The sequence below is a fragment of the Dermacentor variabilis genome, chromosome 1 (assembly GCF_050947875.1).
Source record: "Dermacentor variabilis isolate Ectoservices chromosome 1, ASM5094787v1, whole genome shotgun sequence".
NCBI classification, from domain to species: domain Eukaryota; kingdom Metazoa; phylum Arthropoda; class Arachnida; order Ixodida; family Ixodidae; genus Dermacentor; species Dermacentor variabilis.
The window spans coordinates 268,160,345-268,179,023 of record NC_134568.1 but is presented as its reverse complement, the minus strand read 5'-3'; the positions used below and the strand labels follow the sequence as shown (position 1 = coordinate 268,179,023).

The following is an 18,679-nucleotide window of genomic DNA, read 5'->3' as shown; positions in this document are numbered from 1 at the left end:
ATACAGGTATACATCTATTGCAGTCTAGTATTTTGCCTATCTTTCCTTAATAAATTTTCTCTCTTCATTAAGGCCTCTCTCTCTCTCTAAATTGTACAGTTATCTATGCTTTCATCGACTCCAGTTCGATCAATCTGTTGTTTTGCCACCAATACTCTAGACTTCTGTTGCTTATCTCGACTGCTGACCAGTTAATACTTCCATCCGCTTTGAATGCCAGCGCTTCCGAAAGGTGGACGTTCCGTACAGGTCTTGCTGGGTGAATATATTGGCATTCCATTACGATGTGGAGAGTCGTTTTCGGACTTCTGCTGCAGCAGACACATGCCTCATCCTCTTGCGAAAATTCGCTGTCCTTAGGTAACCAACTCGGGCCTCGGACAGCAAGGCACTTCCCTTTGTATTGTCGTACAGATTTTCCCTCCCGATTTCTTTCTTGAGATGTTTGTAAATCTTCGTGTCCTTTTTTGTTTCCATCATTTGCATCCAATTTACCGGCTTTGTTTCTCTCCCTCTTTTTGATAACTCATCCTCAATAACCCTGAACTTAGTTGCCAACCTTAATGACCTCTTTCTCCATTCTGAGACCACGCTCTTGAGGTACAGATGTTTGTGCACTTTAGTTGCCCATTTCTTTTGATGCAAAAACGTCACATGGCCCATTGAACGAAAAAGCCGGCGTCTGTAGCAGCGAAACGGAACCTAAATTTCTATTGGCTGCGACGCCACGTCACGATCGTGCCTCGACAGAGCAGAGCGGGTGAATCGGGACACCTGCTACCGTGTCAGCGCCAGGCGTTGCGTCAGGGGAGAGGCCATTGCCACGATGCGACGTCGCCAGCGGGCCTCGACGGAGCAGGTACGCCGCGGGGCGAGACGGGCTGTCGTCGGCGAGGCAGTAGCGTGACGCCTGCGTGCGCGTGCCGCTGTCTCACTCTCGGAAGCCGGCGCGCGGTCAATACCTCTCTGCCTCGCGCGCGCACACACACACACACACACACACACACACAAACCACACACACACACACACACACACACACACACACACACACACACACACACACACACACACACGCGCGCGCGCGCACGCACGCACGCACGCACACACGCACGCACACACGCACGCACATACGCACACACAAAGATGGCCTGCAACAATTTTATCGCAAAACTCGATAACATAACCCCCCCCCCCCCAGCAAAACTCAAAAACATTACTCGCTGCGCAAAACTCGAAGGACCGCTCAGCGGCGTTCAATTCGCCTATCATGCTTTCGCATTCACAACTCATAAGAAATGCTTAGGTGTCCTCAGATTTTTCATTCATGTTCCTGAGCCTTCAAAACTAATTTTGCTCTGTGCACTTGCCTCACTCCGAAGGAGGCCCAGCCTGACACCCTGCACTGCTCAGCTGTGGTTTTCCTGTGGGCAGCCCATGCCAAGTGGCCCAACCCCCATTCGGTTATTAACTTCCAACCGCGATAAGATCTCCAACTGTAAGCACCAAATTGCGTTTGCGAACGTTAGCGCGGGCAACATTGACGCCACCTCACATTCATTGTAGCCCCCCTCTCGTGAATCGTCTCGCGAAACCGCGCGTGTGCTTGCCCGGCAAGGCCGTTTCGATATCGCCCTCTTCCTGCTCGTGTTTTTGAAGCCGCCTGAGACGCAAAGCCTAGTGCGCAGAAGCATTTACTGCACCTCGTGTGCAGATCGAGGCAACCTACCTTTCCGTAAAGTTAAAGACATATGTTTAAATGCCGTATTCTTGTGTTTCATATAGGTTTAACACTTTACCATTGCCCTTCAATTTCTAATCTACAACAGCCTCAGACAACTCTAGTTATAAGAAATAAGCTTGCTCGGCGCGTAAGTGCTACGACTAAATCTGTCGATACATCTCGTTTTGCAGAACAGGTTCTCGGCGCTTATGAGTTTAAGGAAGACTTGAGAGCGGGCTAGTTGGCATTCCATAAGTAATAAACTTATAGCGCAAAAGAAACAGCGCTTGCCCATGTCCGTCCCATCGTCACTGCCTTCTTCTTGGTGCTTCAAGTTTATTGGTTACGAGATATCAGGACCTCTGTCAGCGAAAAATAGGGGAATAGGTTAGCCATGCACTGCACAGCGCACTTTCACACTTTATGCAACTGTATCACTGTTTACGAGCGGCACACAAGACTCAGCTCGGCACCTGTACGTTAGCCAGCTCAGTATCCGTGTGGGAAGGGAAATGATGTATATACTTTACTAGGTCTGGCTATATTGACGCAGGCTGGCACATTTATTTGCTCCTGCGATTGGTAATGTACACTGCTCACGAGCGAGATATTTGTCCAATGATGCAAATAAAAAAATTCGACAAGGACACTTAAGGCTGCTTACGTATGGGAATGCGAATGCATGAAGCCCCATTCATAGGCGGAGAGTTTTCATTATTCCAGGGGGGGGGGGGGGGGGGGGGGCAACCAGCTTTCCGAACCCCATATATATATATATATATATATATATATATATATATTTCTTGCACTTGAACAAACTTCGTGTGACCTCGATGAATTGAGCGCTGAAGTCACGGCGCTATATGAGTATATGCAAGACCTCATAGTAGGAGACAGGTCAATTTCACAGCCTGAGTCCTCTCCCACCACCAAGAATCTGACTTCTCTCGGTGATATAATCTTCCTTCATGTAATTGTCGGATCTCTCTCTCTCTCTCTCTCTCTCTCTCTCTCTCTCTCTCTCTCTCTCTCTCTCTCCTTTTTTTTCCCGTGAGTCTGAGTATAAGCGCTACTGCGCAGGACTGCTGTTGATTCTGATTTCGAGTGAATCCAGTTTGGACTCATTTCGGTTACTGAGTGAATTATGCAGTGTTCTCCAACTATCGTACACCAAGACAAAAAAAAAAAAAAGATCAGTTGCGTTACTCGAAGAAAACCTAGTGGCATATTGTTTCCGTTACATCGGAGTATCCGCCAGTAATTATTTCGTTACTGAGATTTATTTCCGCAATTGCAATTATCTAACTCGATAACTACTGTCCTAATTTTCAAAGTGTCAATGAGACATTTGTACGCACCCCAAAATGACGTTTAACTGCGGTGTTTTCAGCGACGTACTGGTTGCGTACAATTTTTTTTCCGACTGGCAAAAAAACCTCACGAAGTATGAAAAATACCACGTCCCTGCGCTCCCACCTGCATCATACTGATTGAAAGCAACTACTATCGCAAGCCCGAAGAGACAGCTCATCACCTGGATAATGGTACGGAAGGAGCACCAACAGCAAGTTTCGCGGATTCGCAGCTATTCCTTCCTCTAATTTCTACATTACACTTATTATCCGTCTCTCAAGGCCGACTGATCACACTGATAACAAAACTCCTTTGATAACGCAGCCGAAGCGCCGCTCTGACCACGCACTAAATCCGAAAAGCAATGTAATAGGCACAGAATGTTTCGAAATCCCGGCTTTGCTCGCACCGCATGGAAAAAGTGCGCCTGAAGTTTTATTTCGCGCCGGAAACTTGCTTCGGACCAAAGCCAAATTAAAGTGAGCGCTTTATTGTTCATGAAAGTGTATATCTGCTGCAAAAGCAGGTTCTTGTCAAAAAATAAAAGAGAAATAAACAGACCGGGAAGCGACTCCCGTGTAGCGAAAAGGCAAAACCGATGCGTTCAAGAAAGTAAATATGTCACTTCAAAATGAGCCGAATTGGCAATCAGGACATCCGCACAAAAAACAAACGAAAAACAAAAACAAAAAATACATCAGATTTCAGTGTGCTCCTATTATCTATGAATCCGTAAGCTCCGTTCAATACGAGACTAGAGGACATGTTCGAATAAGTCTCCTTTTGCAGCTACGCAGTACTGTGTTCGTTTTATCACATCTTCAGTGGCTTTGTTGATGACCGACGCCGGCATTCTACGTTAGACATCCGTTATCCTATCCTTGAACTAATCTGACGTACGTCTCGATCGTGTAAGCACGATCTTTCACCTAACCCCAAAGAAAGAAATCGAGTGGAGAGAGGTCAGGTGACCTAGCCGGCTAAATTACAGGCCCGTGCCTTCCAATCTATTGCGCATGAAAAGTCGCATCCAGCCAGTTTCGTGCTCGGCTGCTGCTGTGTGCGGGTGCCCCATCTTGCTGATACCACAGAAGTGGAAGACGTGACAGCGGGACTTAGCTGAGAAACTCATCCACCACTCCAAGGATTTCGTTCACGTAACGCTGTCCGGTCAGTGTGTGATCGAAGAAGATAGGACCGATTATAGCACCGGCGTAAATTCCACACCTTACGTGGAACTACCACTGGTATACTGGTGCCGATTGCCCTTTACGCAGTGTGCATTGTAATCGCTCCAATAGTGTGTATTATGCAAATTTACCTGGGCGTTTCTGTGACAATTGGCTTCATCTGTGTACATGATGTTGCTCAAAAAGTCGGGTGACTCATAGGCTTTTGTAAGGACACAATTTGAGATATCCGACAATTCTACAAATCCCCTATCTTCCAAGCATCGGTGCTGGTTAAGGTGGTACGAGTGAAAGGCCGTCATTTAAATTTCTCCAAACTGATGCCTTGGAAATTGGTACCTGGGTTGCCACATACCGCACGCTATAGAGGACTTCGGCATCACCGGGAGGGGGCTCAGCGCCCCCCCCCCCCGGAAAACTCCGGAGGGGGCTCGGGCCCCGGAGCCCCCCGTAGTCGGTGCCTATGATCCCTTTGGTGATTTTTTTTTTCCCGCGCATTCCTTGTCCGCGCAAGCTCTCGCCTGGGTTCTAATTGCGTCTCCGCAAGGCCACATCAAAACGCGCCAAGCGTCTCAACGCGCTTGCTTGCCCGCGAGTTCTTAATTCGAAGGATCGTTCAACGGCGTTCAATTGGACATTAATGCTTTATATTTGACACATTCATTCTATACACTCATGACGTGGCACCATCTCATCCCCATTGGCAGCGCCGTCACGTGCCCAATGACGCACGCATTAGGCCACACCTTTGGTCAGCCGTCACCTCCGAGTGGTGGTGACGGGTACTCTCGGTGGTGACGAGTGAGCCAGATGGCTGCGACGTGACGTATGCAATGACACACGCACTAGGCACACCTTTAGTCAACCAGAACCATGGAGCCGCCGTGACGCCGGGGAAGCGTGCTCGTCCCGCACCTCGGAAGGCCGGCTTAGATTCCCACCCAAACCGAAATGCGCCAAATTTTATTTCTAAAGATATGAATACCTGCACTTTGTTTACAGGAACCTCCCCGAGAAATGCGACGCCAGTCCGAGCATTTTTTACGTGTTTTTACTCTTCGCGCCGTCGGCCATTTTTGGTACCATCATTCCGTCACGCTGCCGACTACGACGGATTTTCGCATAATGGGACATGCAGTGATTTCACATTAAAAAGAATCGCGTTAAGAAATCCGGCGACAACTAACGTAGGCCAAATACAGGTGCACGTCTCAATGTATATATGTCGACAATACTTCTCAGCACTTCTTTGCTTCCAGTGCTCGTAAGTGTAGAAACATTGATGCATTTCCAACCACATAATTTGTAGATGCATCTTTCAAAATAGATGCCAAGGGCACGATTCTTGCTAAATGGATGTGACTTCATTACTGTTAATTCCGTTATTCGTATACATTCCTTAAATTGAATTACAAATGAGTGAAAATGTTATAGCTGTCACAGTGCAATTTGCTGAGCATGTGTCTGCCTCCAAGTAATCCAGAACACCTAACGGAATTATGCTACCACAGACGACTTTCAATAAGGCTCTCTCGCACGTGCACATGCATGGTTGTTTGCACGCATGGGCACACACGCACACACTTTTATTCCCCATTCGAGGAATTGATTATCTTGTGTGCGTACTTCTCACTTTAATGGTTGCTCCCCCTCACTAAAGTCACAGGAAACCATGAACACCATCTACCCTTGTAAATTTTTCACAATGAACTACAAGGTGCGAGACATATCCATGAGAAAAGTGTCCGGCGAATAAATATTGCAGAGAACCATTGGCCCATAATGTTTTTTATTGTTATTTGACCAACACAGCACAGGGGCCCTATAACGTAAAACTATTCCAATATGTTTTTATTCCAATCTCCTGACGTCAAATTTACGTAACCACTGACGAAAGCATCGGGCAATGACCCGCAGCGTCGCCTGAACAGCCCAATCAAATGCTCTCCTCGTTTATAGGAGGTCACTTTCGTTTGCTTTAAAAACGAATAACATCTCCTACATTGAGCGGTTTTTCGTATCTAATTTGCTGACAAGAAGCGACGAGCATGCTCAAGTGGAGAGGGTGTGGATGGGGCCAAGCCAGCGCACTGAAAAAGGAACCGGATGAAGAGGGTGGGGCAGGCGTTTGCGATTGGTCCACTTCCCTTACCTTGCGGTGGTTTGTCAAATCGTCCCCGCCGTGGTTGCTCAGTGGCTATGGTGTTGGGCTGGTGAGACGAGGTCGCGGGATCGAATCCCGGCCCCGGCGGCCTCATTTCGATGGAGGCGAAAACACCCGTGTACTTAGATTTAGGTGCACGTTTAAGAACCCCAGGTGGTCGAAGTTTCCGGAGTCCTCCACGAAGGCGTGCCTCATAATCAAAAAGTGGTTTTGGCACGTAAAACCCCATAATTTAATTCTTTGTCAAATCGCGGCGGCGTGCAATGGACAGTTAAAAATGCCGTTAAAACAAATCCTCAGCAATGAAGCGTTGGCAGAGCGATGTCGTATACGTGCAGAAAGGGCTCGATAACGTTATATGGCAAAAAGCTTTTGTTATACGCAAATCAACCCATGCTCTCCAGCAGGTGCGAGTAGCCAGTGCCTGAGCCACGGCCCGAGCGCTCGGCGGCAGCCATCTTCTATTCCTTTCGGAACGGGGCATTCTCCGGCCATTCAGAAAAGAAAAAAAAATCCTTTTGTCCGGCATATTAATGCATCTTTAACGCGTACACGTCACTTTGACGCAACGAGTTTTCGCGGTTTTATGACGTTGAGTGAGACAGGTGAGAGAGAGAGAAAACTTTTACTTGGACCATCGAGGTCGTTGCTCTTGAGGTCGAGTGGGTGGTGTCCTCATTCCAGGACTCCACTGACCATGGCTGCTCGACGCACTTGCTGGACGAGCGCTTCTTGCCTCGCCAGGGTATCGCCGGTCAGCTGTACCTCCCACCGATCAAGTGACGTGCTAGTCATCTTTTAAGTGTTTAGGTTTGCCCTCGTACCCCCACGAGATGTGAAAGAGTGTAGGGCGTGTGTGGCCGCACCAGAAGAAGATGCTGCGATATGTATGTGGGAGCATTTTGCTGTATCTGTGTAGGTTTGGGAATGTGTTGGTCTGAATAAGTCTGAGAGCTACTGCCTCTTCAATGCTGAGCTTTCTGAGGGGGAGGACAAATCCTGCGGTTGAGTCGCTGGATCTCGAGTCGGTCGCAGTAATTGGATGGCAGGGGCACGAAGGTAAAGCGTTGATGAGGCGATTAGTTTTGCTTCGCTCGGTTGATTAGCGTTCGAGCTAAGGCATTCGCCCTTTCGTTCCACTCCAGAACCGCTTGGCCCGGCGTCCACGTGATTTGATGGGATTCTTGCAGCCTCGGGCCTAGAATCTGAGCCGCCAGCAGCGGCGTTCGTCCGTTGGTAAAGTTACGACAGGCCTGTTGCGAGTCGGCAACGACATGAACTTCCCTGCCTACTCCGTCTTGTTGCTTTACTACTAGCGCCGCGGCTATTGTCTCAGCCGCAGCTGGCGTCTCTGCCCTGACGGATGCCGCGAGGGTCAAGAAGTTGCCTCTCCCGTTCACGGCGGCTACCGCGAAGAGGGCTCCTACAGGGTACGCCTCCATGTACGTTACGTATGGATCACCCTTGAATTGTCGGCGCTGTCTGTCGACGCGAGCCTTGCGTCGTCCTTCATGATAAGTGGGTGCAGCCTGAAACCTTTTGACTAACAGCAGAGGGTTAATGGCGAAAAGGCGTTGAATCAGAAATTTTCTTTTGTTCGGTTGAATCATGCATAATCAGTGTGTACACGCGTTGTCAGATTGGGAGCTAACCGAGTTTTCGTTATGTCGCGTCACAGACAGGTGAAGTGGGGGTGGCCCAAAAAAGTTTTGACCAATGGCAGAGGGCTGATTGCAGAATTGGAATAGAAAAGTTTGGAATAGCTTTACGTTATAGTGCCCCAGCTGTGTTTCAACATATCATTCATCTTATTGACACTACAAACGCCTGTTAGCATTACGATTAACCATCACGATCATAAACCATCAGCATGTTTCCATCCTACATCACACCAACGGGAATGGCTTGAACATGTCTTGGAGCATGCTTTTTTTTTTTTTGGCAAGAAGAAGCACACTCGACCCAAGAAAACTGCATGCGTTGATTAAGTTACGAGGAATTTATATCTTCAATACTACCATAAAAGGGGACCCTACCGGCAAACACAAAGTTGTTCTAAAGCGGCAGATTAGCTTCACATGCCACTCAGTAGTTTAATTTTAAAGAAAAGTGTGCAGAAACAATCAACGATAATTCGTAATATCAGTCAATAGCTGAACACGAACGTTCGATGCTACGTTGCACAGCGTACCAAAGGCGTTCATGAATGGCACGGCACCTTCCTTGCTCTTCCGACTTTTCTTGGGCGAGGATGCGTTAGGTGGGCATTTTTACAAGTTATTAAAGGAAATGATAGAATTTGGCAGAACCCATCTTACGATGTCTGTCGATGGTGATCTGTTTAGCATTGATTCAATATAGCGGCACAACGTATTGCAAACTTCGAAATGAGTTATGTATGAGGTGTGTACTGCAGCGGGACTCCTCTGTCACACTTCCCTAAAAACAATCGGCGCCGTCTAGCACCACTGCTGCAAAGCCTGTGTATGGCCTTCGAAATGCATGGCGTGCCCGTCAAAACATGTCATGTGGCAACTGGGCTCCTATCTTGCATCTCTTTGTGGAGTAATTGAAGAATCCTTGAAGAATCCATTGGCGCTGCTGAGAAGTCCTCGCATGGCCTCCTAGACGAGAAGCATGGCATGCCAGTGCCTGCGAATGCTCAAAATTGTTCTCTCGCTTGCCGCACACTGAGGGACTCATACTCAGTGACCAAAGTTGGCGAGAGATTCACTGAAGGGTGGCACATACACGGTGCATGCATGGCACAGCTCTCTAAAGCATTGGCATGAAGGACGTTCATTGAAAAGCAGCCCATACGGAGTGAATTTGTGGTGCAGCCTGCAAAAAACGACGGGTTGCTGCCCTTAAAGAAACCTTGCGATGTGGGTTCAATTCCGCTCAGCGTTGGAGAAACTTGAGGGATCTTTTTTGTCGTTGTACAGCAGCACATTCACATACCTAGTACCCAAAGTTGGCATCGAAGACGTTCATTGAGGAACGGCACACACATACTGGTGCATACCCAGTGACCCAAGTTGGCATCAAAGAGGTTCACTGAAGAGCAGCACAGACCGAGTGGCACATACACAATGCTACAAATTGCAGTGAAAGAGTTTCTTCGATAAGCAGGATCAACCCAGCCCCTCATCTACACTAACCCATTTTTGCTGTGAAAGAGGTTCGTTGAAGGGTGGCACATATGTATACATTGCCAGATACTTAGTAACCCAGGTTGGTTCAATGGTTGGTTTCAAACTCAATTCGCTCAGCAGAGCAGCCTAATTCGCTATCCATTCAGCCATGGACTACCAGTGACCCAGGTAGGTGGGAAAATAGTTATACACAAACATACATATATAGATAGTTGGCCCTCGGAAAGTGCGTGAAGTACTCTAAGAATGCAAATGCATTAAATCCTTGCACTTATATATAACATCAGCAAAAAAGCACTGCTGAAGCAAACAGCAAGGCAAACGGCGAAGCTTCTAAAGCAATGGCAGCCACAAGTGGTGGCAAAACCTCTCCTCCAACACTACTGTTTCCCCCTCCAGTTGGTTTCGCCAGTTGTTCAAGGCAGTGCAGAAGGCAAATGCCTTCCACAGAGATGGATAAAGCCGTCTCCAGCGCTCTGGCAATGCTCTTTCTCTTAGACAAGATACTGCATCCAGGAAAACTCTCACAGTAGCAAAAAGGGAAGAAAAGAAAAGCTGTTCACTTAAAAAAAAATATCCTTGCTAGCAGACAAAATCACAAGTACAGTGTTACCTTTTCTTTTTAAAGTCTTCTCTGATGAAAGTGTGGCACTGAAATGCAGTTGCAGATTTGAGAAAGCATTCCACAACAATTCTTTTCCTTTGATTCTCATTTTTATCATACGTTGCCCTCTGTTGCACACAGTAAATACCAGTTGTGCAAGTCAATGATGAAAGGCGAAAATGAATAAAGGAAAGCATCAGTATAATTTGTGGGCCTGTGCCACAGTCTGCTGAAAAAATACACAGCAACTACATCTTTCCTTTATTTCACATTTCCAAATTTCCTTTCTCTTCACATGAACTGTAATTGCCTTTATTAAGTAAACAAAGAACTAGTTTAACTAGTCATTCTGACAATGTATCACATTACAGGTGGCTGCTCCAGGGGTCTGAGTATGGTGTCATCACCTTCCAAGGACACTTACTTTGCCTATTCAGAGTCACAATCTGTGCTATTAGGAAAAGGCACCTACTACCAATTTAAGAAGTACAATGTACCAGTGGGGCTCGATCTATTACCGTTCCTTAACCTTACATTCACAAATGAATTAAAGACAACAATGAGTAAAAATATTTTTACTAAGCAGTCATATTTCCAAGACAAATTACTTTGCATGCAATTTCCAGCTTCGCAAAGTGATACTACAGTCATAGCTTTACTTAAACATTTGTACTGACTAATCACCACACCCTAAAGTAACCCACACCACAGCCACATCATGAAAAATGATAATTTATTAAATTATCCATTATATAATCTTCAAGGAGGCACTAGGACAGACCCCTACCACCCATCCTCCATCAACAATGGCCACAAATGATTCCTATGGTCCTATGTGTGTCATATGTGCACAAAGTATTTTTAGGCAAAAACACAAGTTCAACACACTGGAGGGATAAATCATGCCATCCACATCTGCAGCCATACTGGTATAAGGCCTAAGCAAGTTATGACAAATGTCCAGTTGCCGTAGAGAAGCCAGTCTTCCACCGAAAACATAACAATTTTCTTGTGGCCCAAAAATGAGTAAGATAAGTTGCTTTGAATGAACCGGGGCTCCCATCCATCAAGACTCATAGCGTGCATAAAGATAATTAAGAAACTAAACACAAATGGATGAATTAAAAGCTGCAGGAGTCTGTGAAAGAGGACAATACCCCTGAAATAGAGAAACAAGAAAATGCAAGTTTAAAAAATAGAAAATTTGGACAAAAGAGCAAAACTAAGTTTGGCTCTTGTGATTTGCCTGGTACCTTTAATTCAGTCAGCATAATAAACCAGCAGGAATTCGCAATGTGACTCAAACACCTACCACAGCACTTTTGCAATATTGAGATCATATGAAAAGTTGTTCATTCAAGGGCCCTTTACCAGGTTTGGCCATTTTAAACACAGCGCATGCTTCACATGCTTAAACTCGTGTCTGCAAAGTATTTCAGCACTGTGCACCCACTAGAACAGCAGACATTTCAAACCAATCACTGTGCATCCTCTCTCTCGAGGAATCACTGCTCCTAGCCAAAGAGTCGAGGTAACACGCACAAACGGCATGACGTAAGACACAGTCCTAGCAATAACCGAGAAGGACAAAGGGTTAACCAAGGGGCCCGATTTTTATCAGTCATATCATAAGAAGCTAACAAACACTGACACCAAGGAGCACATAGAGGAAATTACTTGTGGTTAATAAATGAAATAAAGAAATGATACATTACTGGAAATGAAAGTGGATGAAAAAACAACTTGCCGCAGGTGGGGAACGATCCGATGCGAAAGTTGTGGGATCGTTCCGCACCTGCGGCAAGTTGTTTTTCCATCCACTTTCATTTCCATTGATGTATCGTTTCTTTATTTCAATTATTAAGCACAAGTAATTTCTCATATGTTCTACTTGGTGTCAGTGTTTGTTGGCTTCTTATGACAGTCCTAGCAATGACACTCATCATGGCACATTACTTCAGTAAATTGTCCAATGCGGACGATGTGCCACGCCGTAAAAAAGGGAAGAGAGAAAAAAAAGGAGGTGGGGCTTGTCACGTGATCCCGACACAGACCTCAGCTCTGGTATGGGAGGAGGAGGGGAATATCCCTTGTGGAACCTATTCTAGGCAGAGGGCAGAGGTCTCTGTTGGCAATCGCACTCGCTTTCAGGCAGTATGGCAACAAGGCATTCAATTTTGTTTTATCTCCTCCAATAGTAAACATATTTGAAAACTTATTTCAGTAAAATGATCTGGAGACAGCGTGTTAGAACTTCCAGTGTAAAACTAAAATTTGCAATGGGGCCTGGTGAGACACCCTCTAAGTATTCTATGAACCACTTTAACTCTCTGATGGACAACAGAACATACCACTCCTAATTACTCAGGACAACACAGCACTGTAGTGGCGAGATACAGCTACAATTGACCATTTTTGTGTGACTATGTTAATGGACCTTGTTGGAACTTTTTTTTCTTTTAATTTCATATTTATTGATACGGTGAAAAGATAGCACAATTTGCTTCCGCTTCTTTGTATGATATTTAATAGAAGTTATTTTGCCTTTATTCAAGCTGCCACAATAATAAATGCAGTCTTTCTTTAGAAAAAATTATTTTGTGCGCTAAAATGAAGACAGAAAAACCCAATGGCCATTTTTCGTAATATATGTTCATTGAATATACTTGAAGGCATGTGTTCATGACAGGTGTGAGCACTATAAATTTTAGTGACCTAAGCGTGCCAATTTGCCATGGCCACTTCTACCAATAATACATTATCCTTTCACCAGCATGACTCACACGAGAAATGTTTTGGTGAGGATACACATGAGATACACAAGCCTTTGACGGTTTCCAAGAAGCATATTTTTTCCAAAAGCTCTTGCGATACTGGGCAGCTGTGAAAGACAATTACGGTAGAAAGTGTGTTCCGCAAACACAATGAAAATATGCAAAACAAGCACATGCTAATTGTACAGTGTACTAGTGTACACAGGCTACTTCCATAGACAGCTATGAGAATCTAGAAAGCAGTAAGGGCACATAAGTGTTGCTTGATGGAGACGAGAAGAGGAAGAGAGGGAAAGACAGGAAGCTTAACCAGCTGGCTGCCTATGCTATGCTGGATTAAAGGTGCCAATAAAATTAATGCTAATTGCAAGACATAAGCTAAAAATAAAAAATTTAAGAAAAGCTACACATCAGCACGATGCAGCAAATGGCAATTCTCTAAATTTGTCACTAAGTCACCACATTCTCAAGAATCATAACAATGCATTCAATGCCTTCTGCGCTGAGGACGGTCTGGACCAGTGCATACGAGGATCCCCTCTTCCAGCAAAGGGGCGATTGGTAAGTTTTACATACAGAAGCCCCATTTCTTTTTCGCTTAAGCGATAAGTTTATCAGCTTTCAGATTAGACTTATTGAAGCGATGTGTGATATAAACATACTGCTTCAGATAAAATGATACTTCTTGTGTCCATCAAGGAGTTGAAGCCAACAGCAAAAAAATTGCACTACACATGAATTACAGTAGAACCTCGTTACGTACGATTTTCTGGCGCCAACGTTCGCGATCGAGAATACGAAAAATCACTCAATTGGGCTACGCTTACTTGTTACCAGTTCATACGTTCCCGGAAAACACGATCTTTCGGCACCAACGTTCAGTAAACCGGCAAACTGCGATCGTACGATACGTTTTCCAGCCACTAGATCGCATGCAAACAAGAAAATGCACGAGGCGCGCGCGATCGAGGACAGTAGCTGCCTGCCACGGCAGCTTCCCCGCAATATTCGCCCGCCCGTCTCACGTGAAAACGCCGGCGTGCACTCAGTTTTTTAATGAGGCACTAGCAAATTTCCTCCCGAGTCATCGCACGCCGCATTCACAGCTATCGCCGCCAACCCTACTGCAATAAGCATATTCGCCTGTTTCACAGCGCGTGGTGCCGTTGGAAGCGTACTGCACGCTTTTAATAGGCGATAACCCAAACGCGCCGCCGTTCCCTGCTGCAGACTGCGATCGTATGGTACGTTTTTCGGTCGCTGGATCCCGCGTAAACAAAAAAGGTGCGAGGCGCGCGTGATCGAGAACAGCAGCCGCCCGCCGCATCAGCTTCCCTGCAATACTCGCTCGCCCGTCTCGCGTGAAAACGCCGGCGCGCTCGTCCAGTCTGTTCTTTTCGTCTATCATGGTTCTTCGGCGCTGTGCAGTTATTTCATCATGTCTTACAAATTCACCCAAGCTTCCGTGTTTTAAGGTTAATTCTTATTCCTCTACCAGCGAATCTCCTCCCGGGTCCTCGCACGTCGCATTCACAGCTATCGCCGCTAACCTCATTGCGATAAGCACAGCACCTTCACCTATCGGTTTTACAGCGCGTGGGACGTAGTGCCGTTGGAAGTGTGCTGCACGCTTTTAGTAGGCGATAACCCGAACGCGCCGCCGTTCCCTGCTGCAGGCGGCGCGATGTGAGCGCCACGCTTAGCTACGGCGGCATCGTAGGCATCGTATTCTGATGTCGCCCACTAGCCCGATTTCGTTTCGGTTTCCCGTCGCCGTCTTAATATACAACAGGGAATAGGAGCATAACAAAACGCGTCTCGGGTCGTTGGAACCCCACCAGCTTGACGCGCGTCGGCGTCTCGTGACGCTACGATCCGCGCAATGCTTAGATGTCAACGCGTAAATGTCAACTGATCATCATCATCATTATCATCCTACTTTTATGCCCCACTGCAGGACGAAGGCCTCTCCTAACGATCTCCAATTACCCCCATCTTGCGCTAGCTGATTCCAACTTCTGCCAGCAAATTAACTAGTTTCAGCACCCCACCTAATTTTCTGCCGTCCTCGACTGCGCTTCCCTTCCCTTGGCACCCATTCTGTAACTCAGATGGTCCACCGGTTATCTACCCTATGCATTACATGACCTGCCCAGCTACATTTTGAGAGTGCAGCCTCTATATGCCCATTTCTGTGTCAAGCGTCGGCATCCCTCGATGTAACTGAGCGAATGAGCACAGCGGAGATGAAAGATGGCGATAGCAAAGAGAGTGTGAGGAGGAAAACGGAGGAGGAGGGTATGGCAAAAGCGTTACCAAAGCGTAGTGCCATGAAACATGTATTCTGCAGTGACGATAGCTACGAGATGGTGCCAGAGTATTTGTATGTAATCTGATTGTGTGCACGATGTGAATTGTGTAGTACTTTCTGAAAGCCACGCAAGCACCAGCGATTACAGTAGAGCCTTCGATGAGTCATGTATAAAATTTGATGCACTTGACCCATAGATTCGACTTTCAACAATTGCCCACTCTGCTAGCCGCTACTGTTGTGCTTCAGTGTTACTTGCTCTGCTGCATGAGCGGAGGTCTGTCTGCGGCGGCTGCTGCTGCTCTGAATCGCACCCATGCATCACCCGCGCACTGCCTCTCGTGATCTCCCAATCCACTCCGCTTTCTTCTTATCTCTTAAGGGGGAAGGTACCCGGACAAAGAACTTTAACGCTTTTGGCGAAAATCTCAACTTCCACCGGCACCAAACAATTCAACATTTTCTCAATTATACAAATGTGTTTCTGTTTCTTCCATATGAAAATTAGACCAAAAAGGTTGAGTAGTAGGGCATATATAAAAACATAAATGAAACAAATTTGTTACTTTGGCGAAGGAACACTTAAAAAATAACCGTTCCTTCTAGACCAATGAAAGTGCTCTCAAGTCTTCTTGACAACACGAGGTTCTTACTGAACTAAAGGTAATAAATTTCATAATTGCATTTCTCAAATATGATCTTCTTTTTTAGGTTTTACATTCTAATTAGGTGGTTTTTGGATCGAGAAATTGGTAAATAAAAAATGTTCAGTAAAAATTGTTTTTAGTTCAGTCTCTGCAAAGAGCCTTGAACAATTATTGGTTAAAATTTCAAAGAAAAACATTCCCTAATTGCATAGAAAATGTTCCTTATACAAGTCAAAACAGCATATTCAGAAATCTTGTTTGAAGTTTCAACTTGTCAACCATCCTGGTATGCACCTGGGGCATAGTCTGCAGCATTATCTGCATCAGATTTTTTTCGGAAACCTTTTCTGACACTTGCATTGGCCTTCCTTCGTTGTTTGCATTATTCTTGCATTACTTCATTTAAAGTGAAAATTGCAACGTAAGCAATCTTTATCAGAGGGCACGCCCACTTTCACAAGTGGGTGTGCATCAGAAGCACGATTTTTTACTCACTTGTGGTGCAACTACAAGCTTGCCATTTGCTGGGCATGTTCTTCGTCAGAAAGTATTCAATGCTTGAGAAACGGTGTTTTGGGTGCCATCCCCCCTTAACATTATGCCTAACAATGTTCGTTCCATCGCTCTTTCTGCACTCGTTCTCGAGCTACTTTGATAAACTCCAAGTTTCTGCCCCATATGTTAACACCGGTAGATTACAGTGATTGTAGAGTTTCCTTTTCAACGACAGTGGTAAACTCCCAGTCAGTGTTTCACAGTGCCTGCCCTATGCACTCCAACCAATCTTTTTTCTGTAAATTTCGCTCTCATTGTCTGGGTCCCTTGTGAGTAATTGACCTAGATAAATGTACTCCTGTAGAAACTCCAGAGGCTCACTGGCGATCATGAATTCTCGTTCCCTTGCCAGGCTATTGAACATTACCTTTGTCTTGTACATATTAATCTTCAACCTTCACTCAACTCAACATTTAAATTTTTTAGTTACTTCGGCCCACACATTTTCTCGGTTAGTAGTTTTTTCTCACGCTTCTTTTGAAACCTTAGGAACAAGGTTCTACCATATTACAGATGTGTCATCAAAGCAATTGTAGCAAGTGCATATGACTGGCAATCACACAGTTCCTTAATTGTACTTAAATGGCCATTATTGCCCCCAAAATGCAGAAAGCTCCGTGGATGAAATGCATTCTACATGCAAAGCAACAAGTAGATGTCTCAGGCAATGTCAGAGGGGCTTTCTGGGTCACTTTCAACAAGCAATAATGGTAGCACATTTTTTTCCTTTCTATTTTCAGTATTTAAAACACTGATCTCACTAGCTTTCTGTGATGCAACCACTCACACTTCCAACGTTGAATTCTGCACCAATTCTTCTCTATATATACATGAACAAGGTTTTTTACAAAATGAAATTCGATTGTAGTTTGCCTCTCACCAGGCCACACAGCAAATGTTCGTTATATGCTGGAAGTTGCTACACATCCTTTTGGGAGCGTTCTACTGCAATAATTTTTCAAATTGGTTCATCAATAGACGAGATAGAAATATTTCAGTACCACAAACCCATGATTTCAGGAGGCGAGCGTCGCCGCCAATATAACACTCTCTCCACTTGCCCCCGTCTAGCCTCTACAAGCGAAATTCCTTCCCGGCGTTCTCCCATACCGGAGCTGGAGGATCGTGTGACACATACTTCACGGGCCCCACCTTTCTTTTTTCTCTCTCACTTGCTTTTTTTCTGCACAATGCACTTCTGCCGACGGTCATGCCCGCGAGCTGTTTCGCTTGTCTTGTTTTGTGCACTGTGCACGAGAACACCTGACTAACAGTATAAGTCAGTGCTACACGAACATTGAGGCAGACGCAAGCTTATCACAGGGCATGATTGCATGCTGGAACATGGTAGAAAATAACACAGTTTCACTCCCAGCGCACACGACTGTATGACGTGGGAACAAGCAGATGAAATGAAAGTACACCTCTCTTCCTGCATTGCGAAGTAAAAGAAAAACACACAGACACTAGGTTTGTGTTTTATTATTTCTTTAAACTTTGTCTACATTGATGCCTTCAGGTAGCATATGTGGGTTTATTGACCAGTTGCCTTCACCCTAAAAGATCACATTCTCGTGACGCCTGCGGCAAAAAAGACGTTCCACGTCCGCCGCCAAGGTCTGTGAGTGGTGGCACTGGCTAACACTCCCAGGGTTCTACTAGGACACACAAATACTCAAGAAAGTGGATGGGAAAACGGCGCCGCGGTAGCTCAATTGGTAGAGCATCGCACGCGAAATGCGAAGGTTGTGGGTTCGGTTCCCACCTGCGGCAAGTTGTTTTTTCATCCACTTTAATTTCCATTAATTTATCGTTTCTTTATTTCATTTATTAAGCACAAGTAATTTCCCCTATGTTGTCCTTGGTGTCAGTGTTTGTTGGCTTCTTATGATATGGTTGCATGATTGCGAGACATGACCCCATCATCATGAAAAATTTACAATATGCACTTACTTCGCCACACTACATGTAAAAATTTAAATGAAAAGCTCTTTGTCATGATATTCAACCATTTGCTGAAAAAGGTGTTCCATTGTAATCAAAATACTGTGGTAACTACTGCCAAGAAAGTACAGCTGCCAAAAGAAGTCCAAAGATGGTCACCATGAAAAAAAATTACCGACGATTACGTTACTTCCTAATGCGAAATTTGAGCGCAGCAAATAAGCTGTTTCACCTTTTGGATAGATTGAGGCAAAGAAATCG

General features: G+C 45.4%; 1 protein-coding gene across 1 annotated transcript in view; it reads right to left on the bottom strand.

Moving 5' to 3' along the window:
* Positions 1-10,436: 10,436 nt before the first annotated feature.
* GAA1 (glycosylphosphatidylinositol anchor attachment 1) overlaps positions 10,437-18,679 on the bottom strand; it is a 28,964-nt gene continuing 20,721 nt past the window's right edge. The window contains exon 11 of the mRNA XM_075675452.1: positions 10,437-11,346. Within this exon, the coding sequence (XP_075531567.1) occupies positions 11,088-11,346 (259 nt within the window). The 3' untranslated portion in view covers positions 10,437-11,087. The remainder of the gene's footprint in view (positions 11,347-18,679) is intronic.